Source organism: Benincasa hispida, chromosome 8, assembly GCF_027475165.1.
Source record: "Benincasa hispida cultivar pf3 chromosome 8, pf3_genome.v1.1, whole genome shotgun sequence".
Taxonomy (NCBI): domain Eukaryota; kingdom Viridiplantae; phylum Streptophyta; class Magnoliopsida; order Cucurbitales; family Cucurbitaceae; genus Benincasa; species Benincasa hispida.
Window position 1 is genome coordinate 36,885,861 of NC_143485.1, and position 9,467 is coordinate 36,895,327.

A 9,467-nucleotide genomic window follows, 5' to 3' on the forward strand; every position below is an offset into this window, starting at 1 on the left:
AAACAAATATACACACTCCATAATAATTGGTCTTTTATCTAGATATCAAATATACATGCATTATAATAATTAAAATATTAAAAAATGCCTAATGAAGAGTTTATTTTCAGGATATATATATCATTGGTTTAGTTCGGTTTTGATTGGTTTTTCTAATAAATATCGATCTGAACCAATACTTTTTTGTTTTCTTCCAAATACAAACCAATATGTTTAATTTTATACTAAAAAACAAATCAAATCATTAGATTGGTTTACATTGATTTAGATTTTCGGTTTTTCGGTTTTTTATTGCACCCCTATGGTCTAGTTTACCTAAATTTAGGCTTCTCTCAAATTTATATAAAAAGAAATGTCCCTTCAAATAATTAAACTTTTTCAAATATTTCATTTTGAGCCTAAAATTTTCAAAATGTATAAATATTTTGGCCCTTAACCTTTTCAAATGTCTACCTTTTTTTAGTCTTATTGGACATTTACAAAATAACCGTTTTAGCCCTTACATATATTTTGATTTCAACGAATTAGTAACATAGTTTAAAGGAAATTTTTTTAATGAAAAGACTAAAATAGGAACATAGAATAGACCATAATATAAAAGCAATTCCAAACCACCCATAATACTTTGGTAGTATGTAGTTATATAAAAAAGAAAAAGATTAAATTATAATAAATACCTCTAAATTTTGTTATTTATTTCAAAGATATCTTTATACTCTCAAAAGTTACAACATTACTCCTCATTTATATAAACGTTTCAAAAAAAGTACTATTGAAATAGAAAGATTTTTTAATTTCTAACCGAAATTGAAATTTATAAGAGAACTGTGTGACAATAACCTAAAATGATATGGTAATCTAATTTTTATCGAGGTTATTGCCACACACCATTACGTATCTCAATTTTTGTAAAAAAATTTCAAGAATTCCTCTTCCAATAGTAATTTCGAAACATGTATGAATAGTCAAAAATAACATTACAATTCTTAAAACTACGAGAGCATTTATTAAACATTTTTCAAATTTAACTCAATCGAGTTGTTACTCGACAAAAATCAAACATAACTCATTCAAATTGAAAAAACTACAAATTTAACTTTCATACGTAATTAATTTGTACATGAAACATCATTTTAATTTGAAGTTTCAATTCAATTTGAAAATTTCTAAATGATAAATTTAATCGACACAATTAAATTCATTTTATGTTTCAAATCTTCACCAAACTTTCACATTCATTTACTATATATATATCCAACAACCAGTGATGACTGAAGAAACCAACTGCATCCATCCTCTTTACACCTTATTACTAATCGTGTTCGACTAGATTTCACAGTTTTCAATTGAAAGTTACCTTTGAAGAAAAAAAAACGTATATCGCTTTCTTCATATCAATCTTGCTATAAAATACATAACCTTCTTTAAATACAACATCTTCTGTCATAGCATCAACATCAACTAAATCAACAAACCTACACTCCTTCCTACTGCTACTAGATCCATTAAGTTCACAACTATCAATGCCATGCATAGACACTATATTTGAATCCATACAATTTTAACCAAGTCCACAGCTATGCAAATATCATGAAACATATTGCTAACAATAATAGAAAGATACCAAAATACATCATTGTCTTTTGAAATCCTAATCATATTCAAATTACTTGATCTAAAGCTATACATAGTTAAACCGGTAATAACTTGGTTACCCTGAATATGTAACTTTTTAACAATAACCTCTGTGAACTGTTGAAAATTGGAATCAACCAAAACACACAAACATTCAATATTAAAGTTGTTATATCATTTGTTATCGTCCCACACACCCTCATACAAAATCGTGATCTTTTGGAGTGACCTTCGACTGAAATATAAACAAACAAATTACAATTACGATGTGGTAACATTAAACAAATATCTAAGGTTCAAGATAAGAGTATACAGTTAAATACTTAATGTTCAGAAAATCCACTAGTAGAAGGGAAGAAGGACCAAATTTAAAAGACCTCACGGCAAAAGGGAAACAAACCAATCGGCAGAAGGGAGGAAACCCCTTTTCTCGTTGCTATGTTGTTGTGGCGATTCCAAGTATATCGAAGGCAAAATCCAATAATCTTAATTTTTTAAACAAAACTAATAATTTATTCTTTATTTAATTATAAATTTTAACTAAAAGTAGCAACTATATCCACAAAAATATCGCTGAGAAATTAGTTTAAAAAACGTAGAAAACAAACAATGTTTGGGACAAATATGGTTGGAATTGTGGAAGAAGCCGTGAGATTTGTGGGGGCATATTTGGAAAAGCAAATAGGAGATGGGACCCCCCACCCGTGATATTTTGCCAGAAATCATGAAAATGAAAAAAATAGCTATATTTTCAATTGGATATTTTGTTTTGACTATACAATATAATTTTTCTAAGAAATAAATGATTAAGAAGAAATGAATTATCCAACATATGTTAAATTAAGAAAAATGATTATAAATTGAAACTTATCAACTAAAGTTAGGCCCAAGTTGGTGAAGCCCAAAAATGTTGGGCCTGTTTAGTTTAGGCAGTATTGGGCTAGCGTTTGTCGCAACGGTGCTCCGAAGAAAAATGGGAAAATCGGAGAAAACGATATCCATAAGGAATGATTTTAAAATTGAAATTTTTATAATTTAGTTTTCTATTTTCAAAATATAGGTAAAGAAAAATACTTTTTAGTCTCTAAAATTTTATAAAATTAACAATTTAGTTTATTAACTTTGATTTAATGATTTAGTCTCTGTCAATTTTATAATTCTTTAGTCCCTAAATTTTAGTATGTAATAATTTAGTTCTTATATTTTTAAATTTATAATAATTTAATCTCTACTACAAAAAATATCAAAATTAAATGTTATTTTTTATATTTTAATGAAGTAAACTTGGTAACATATAAATATATTGGATTCTTAATTTATTTATTGATCATCTACCTATCCAAGTTATTTCTTTCAATCTTAACACTAACTTTCCCAATAATAATTGAAGTATTACCAGATTTAAAGTATAAAGATTAAATTCTTACATACTAAAATATAAAGACTAAATTATTACAAAATTGAAAATTCGTGAATTAAATCGTTATAAAGCAAAGTTTATACATTAAATTGTTAATTCTATAAACGTTTAGGGACCAAAAGAAATTTAACCTAAAATTTATATTTAAATTCTGAACGAAAAGTTATTTATACTATGATACATATAAATTAAAAATATTCGTTGTATTGTAGGTACTCAAACTTCCAAGATTTGTATCATTCCATTTAATTTTTAGTATAGACTATATATTGACTCATACTTCTCTAGCTTTAAACTTAGGCTTCTCCCAAATTTTTATAAAAAGAAATGTCCCTTGCAAATAATTAAATTATTTACCATATTTCATTTTGGCCCTAAAACTTTTAAAATATAAATATTTTAGTCCTTGACATTTTTAAATGTCTTTTTTTTTTAATTTTATTGGACATTAACAAGATAACCATTTTAGCACGTTGATTTCAACTAATTGATAACTTTAACAAGTTAAGATTGACATATATTCGAATCACACATGAGTTAAAACCTGACAATTTTTTTAATGAAAAGACCAAAATAGGAACATAAAATTAACCATAATATAAAAGCAATTCCAAACCACCCATTACACTTTGGTAGTAGTACATCGTTATGTATAAAAGACTAAAATATAATAAATATCTCTTAATTTTGTCATTTGTTACAACATGACCTCTCACTTACATAAACGTTTCAAAAGTGACCCATAAAATAGAAATCTCGTAAACTTTCTAACAAAAATCGAGACTAAGAGAACCGAGTGACAATAACTTAAAATGATGTGGTAATCAATCTAAACTTTCATCATTCATTTCATATCTCAACTTGTGTAAAGAATTTAAAAAAAAATCCTCTACTAATAGTAGTTTCTAAACACTTATGAATAGTCAGGGATAACATTACAACTTTTAAAACTACGAGAACATTTATAAAATTAAAAAAAAAAAAAAAAAAAGTTCAAAGTAGAATCTTTTATAATTTAATCCATATAAGATTGAAGAAGGAGAAGATAAAATAAGATAGGACATACATAGTAGAATTGGTTAAGATATATATGATGGGACTAAGGTTGAATTTGTTGTTGGTGCGGATTATTGAGAGGGTATTTAGAGGCATTTTTAAGGATCTTGGAAAGGGCAGCTTGAGCAAGATCAAGGCCACATACATCAGCAAGACGAAGCAAATAGAGGAAGACGTCGGAAAGCTCATCTTCCAAATGCTCCTTGTCGGCGGCGGACCAGTCCGGCAGCCCTTTTCCGACTTCCCCTTTCCATTGGAATATCTCTGAAACTTCTCCCACTTCTCCTACCTAATTTTAGATTAAACATAATAATTAGGATGTAATTAATTAATAGCTAGTAGGATTAGAAGTAGATTAATTAAATTAAATTAAACTGCTTACTAAGGCAAGGAGGAGGTTTCTTGGGGTGTGGTACTTATCCCAACCTCTGACCCGACCGAATTCCGCTACTCTCTCACTAAGTTCTCTTAGAGAAACCTCTTCTTTATTCTCTGCCTTCTCCATTTTTCTTCCTCCCATTCTCTCTCTTTCTATTCCCTCCCTCCTCAATTTAAAGGCCCAATCCATACACATTTATCGCCTTTTCGCAAAATATTAAAAGAGCAATTCTCACACGTCCAAAAGATTTAAAAGAGCGAGGATCTTCAAGTACTATAAAAAAAATAATATGTCTTTGGTTCCAAATCGTCTTAATTTTAAACCCTTTGAGTTTGGTATTCTAACTTACATGTTTTGAGTGGGTACTTTTGTAATTATTTTTTTGTTGATTATTTTTTCTTTAATTTTTGTGGTCTTGGTCTTTGTTGCTTTATTAATCTTTTGTTTTTGTTTTTGTTTTTTTTTACTTATTCATATAGTTAGTGTAATGAGAGGTTATTTTTCCTAACAAAAGTGGGTAGTTAGTATCATTATTTTTATGTGTCGAGATTCTTATTTTGAAAAGATGGTTAGACTTCTTAAATTTTATAAAATATGGTTTTGTGATGAAGTTTCATGTTTTTCTAACGAAAATTCTCACAAATAAAAAAAATGTCAAACTTTTTACAGAAATAGCAAAAAAATTCCTAATAGATATTGATTGACTTTTATTAGTGTCTATCCCTATTAGCCTCTATTAGCTTTTATCAAAGAATATTAAAATTTTACTATTTTATATAAATAGTTTTCTTATTTTTCTATTTTTGAAAATCGTCCTTTTTCTAATATGGTATTAAAGTCGTCAAACAAGTTTTTGGTCTACACAACGAGAAAAAGATTCAAATAATGATAAATTCGAAAAGGTCTAGTTTTGAGATGAAAACGTATTTCTCCAATATTGTATTGATGGGGTTGGTGATAGGGTTTTTCTTTTCATTCTCCTTTTTTTAGGAGGCTTATGGATACGGTGGGGGATCCATTTTCTCGTGCACTAAAAGGAGCGATGGTGGAGGGGAGGGCACTTGAGTGATCTCTCTCTAACTTAAAATCTAATTAATTTATCTAATCCAAATTTTCTTAATTTTAAAAAAATATATATCTTAAATTGGTTAAAAAATACTCGAATGGATAAGATATAAAATGAATATTTTTTAATAGTACGACCCACCAACTTCTTGGGCCAAACAAAGAGTGGTACTTCCCTAATCTTAGTTCTATCTCCTTGGGCGAAACACATTTTAAGGTGTTTGAGCCCCAACTTTAAATAGCTGAAGTGAACTATTATAGTTGTCACTCTATGTTAGGAACTTCAATCACCACCTATTGTAACCTACAATTAATTATATTATTATTATTTTAATTTTTTTTATTGCAATGTTTATTATTTATTACAATGTTTACTATTTCCTACTCTTTCGTTGTTGTTTTTTTTTTTTTTTTACAATGTTTATTATTACCTATCCAAACTTAAATAATTTGCACCACAAACACAAATTATTATAACTTAGACAAATATAATTTGCACCATAAATAGACTATTATAATCCACAAGCATAATAACATATTCATCGCCCCAAACATCCTAGTCGTTTGGTTTAAGGTTTTATAGATGCCCAGGAATTAAATATGCTTGGGAATAAGATTGCTAGGAATCAAGAAGAACTATGTTTGGTTGTGCATGAGAATGTTATCAAAATTTTATAAGAATAAATTATCTTTGATTATTTATAAAATTAAACGTTGATATCTCTATAAAATTTTAATAAATTAATTGATGAACAATAAATTCAATTCAAAACTTTGAGCAAACTTAGTTAATAATAATATTAATTAACTTATTAATTATAAATATTTGTAAAATGAATCTAATTAAAATTACTCGATTGCATAATTTGATGTATCAATTTGATAAATTTATATAATTATGATGTAAATTAATAAAACAATCCAAATTAATTTGAAAAGTAAATATAACATTTTGCGATTAAAAATTAACGAATTACAATTAATCAATAATAAATTAATTGTAATTATTTTAAAAAACCTCATAAAATATTGGTGAAAATGATCATTAATTAACTACATATATATAATTTATTAATGAATTGATAGTATTAAGAGAGAGACTAGAAGTTGGGTTGGCAACGGGGTCGGGGCGGGGTGGGGAGGGTTCCTCGTCCCCGTCCCAGATGGGGGATTTTATCCCCATCCCCGCCATTTCAAGGCGGGGACGGGGACAGGGACGAGGATTCCACATTTTCTCTTTTATTTTCCTATGGGGACTTTATTTTAATTTTTTTTTTTTGTTTGTAAAATTATATTTGGTTTGGGCTTTGATATTTTAGTTGGGCTTAGATTGGGCTAAATTAAAAATCAAGCTAAATACCTAATATATAGAGAGAAAATATTTAAAAATCTAATTATATATAGAAAAAATATTTAAAAACCTAATCAGGTCGACGCTCCGTCTCATCTCTGGTTTGACCACATCCCCGGTCAAATCTGGGATTCACCGTCCCGATCGGGATGAGTCTCCGCGGAAAATTTTACCAACCTTAATTGAGAGTAATTAAATTAGAGAAAGAAAAATAAAAAGAAAAAGAAAAAGAAAGGGGAAATGGGAGTGAAGGGTTTTAGAGTGTTTGATTAAGAATGGCAAAGGCAAGAGGGGAACAAAAGGAAGAATGAAAGGTTGTGATGGGGAATTTGTTCAGCCATAAAAGAGAAGAGGAAAACATTACATATTAACATTTTCCTATTTCAATCTTTAGCTTATTCAATGAAATCCATCGCAACGTGACTATCTCAAAATAATTTATAGATATAGATTTTGAAATCTACGTGTCTCCAATAAATAACTTAATATAAATTAGAAGTAACTTCTCTCTCATAATCTTACTGCGAGAAAATATTAGCAACATTATGATAATTTCAATGAACAATTTCATGCGAAACATGAAAAATCAATTCATGTTTGTTTGCCGCTCCTTTTCATTTTACTTGAGCATTTAGTTGAGTGCCACGTGTATCAATAGAGACCATTCTAGCTTTATCCATTAATTCAATACCCATCCAATGAAAGGCCTAGGTCTAATTTCTAAATGTCTTCTTCCTCTTTTTTTTTTTTTTCCGTCAGTCTTATCTTTTGATAAAAAGATGCACATACATCATTCCAACGTCTGGTTTCTGAAAAATACTTTCTTTCGTAGTTTTCGTTTGAATTTATTGACTTCATTTTTTGTTTGGCCCAAATAACTCTTAAGCCCATTGTGAGTCCCACAATATGTTAACATCAATTTCATGACATATGAACTTCTATATCATAAACTCCACGACTAAGACAATTCCATTCATTACCTAAGACTCCAAATTATTTTTTAATGGAAATAAGTTGTAGAGGTTTGAAATTGTGTGATGTAAACGCTCAGTTTTCGTTGATTTATGATTTTGTAAATGCTAATCCATAAATACTAACTTTTGAGACACAAGCAGTTAAGAACCTCTTTGAGGTCTAAGAGCCTGTTTGTAGACAACTCATATTTTGTTTTATGTTTTCAATTCCTTGAGTTCAACAAATATATGTTTGGTTGGCAATCTGGATTCATTTTTCGAAAACTATTTTCAAATTTTATGATCCAAATAGTGCAAATTATGAAAACAATTTTTTTATATTTTCAGTTTATCCAAATTTTGAATTCAAAATTTTAAAATGCAGAATTATAGTAAAAATGATTAAAACAATAACAATGATATTATTTCATGTTATAAACTTTGTCAAACTTAAAATGTGTAATATATTATATATATTATCTGATATTACAAAATAATGATTATACAAAAAAATTTAACATAAAACAAGTTCATAAATTAATTAGTAATGATTTATATTCAACATCATATTCAATAAATAACTAAATATATTTCCAATCACATTTTGAAAATTTGTTTAAATTGGAATTTAATTTTTAAATCTGCTACCAAACACATATTTAAAAACATGAAATACAATACTGTTTTTATTAAATCCCTTGTTTTTAACTTTCTATTTTCGGATTGTCTACCAAACATGCCCTAAATTTTTTGAATTTCTTGATTTGAGGTGCTATAGAATGTTTGGTTATTTATTCAAAAAATGGCTTTCAAGTAATTTTCTATATTTCAAATCAAGAGTTCAGTAAAAGAATTGTTTGGATAACTTATACACTTGTGAAATATATATAATTTTATGAATGTTTTGTTTTTTAAGAATAAATGAAATGAGACTTTTTTTTAAACTTAGATTTAACACAAATATGTAAACTAATATAGAAGCATGTATTTATGTAAACCACCAAGGTTAATCCATGATGAAGCTAAGGTTAACATTTTTAAGTATTGGTGGTTGAAGAGGATGAAAAATATGAAAGAAGATAATTGAAGATTGTTATCTAAAGCTTCAAAAAGGACAATGCAATTCCCAATTAAGGTCCCAAAGACATAATTATTGAAATGAAAAGGACAATAATGGCAAACCCTCCATTTCATGGTACTAAGAAACTTTAATGCATTAATGCACACCATAGCTTCATCATCATAGGAATTTTGAACACTTTTCCCATTTTCTTCTTTTTAGGAATTGTGGACCTCATTCTATATACCAAGCCACTACCTAGTGTCTAGTTTGTTGGGTCACTATTAAATTATCCAAAGTTTAAGCTGAAATCAATATTAATGGAAAAGAAAACGATACTACTAGAATTCGAGTATAGTCTCTTGCATTGATAACATGTTGATGTTGAGATTTATGTCTCAAAGCCTCGTAGTTAATTTGTTATTTAATATGATAGTTGATTATTTTAAATATGCAATAATGAGTTATCTATTACAGAAAAATCTAAAATTATTTCATGGGACTTGAATAGTATGGAATGGACATAAGGTGGATAATGTTCAAGTGAT

General features: G+C 27.9%; 1 protein-coding gene across 1 annotated transcript; it reads right to left on the bottom strand.

Moving 5' to 3' along the window:
* Positions 1-4,045: 4,045 nt before the first annotated feature.
* LOC120083515 (uncharacterized) lies at positions 4,046-4,674 on the bottom strand. Its single transcript, XM_039039289.2, has 2 exons — positions 4,494-4,674; positions 4,046-4,400 (listed from the first exon to the last, which is right to left on the bottom strand). The coding sequence occupies exons 1-2, from the start codon at positions 4,629-4,631 to the stop codon at positions 4,155-4,157; spliced, it is 384 nt and encodes a 127-aa protein (XP_038895217.1). The 5' UTR covers positions 4,632-4,674; the 3' UTR covers positions 4,046-4,154.
* Positions 4,675-9,467: the final 4,793 nt, after the last annotated feature.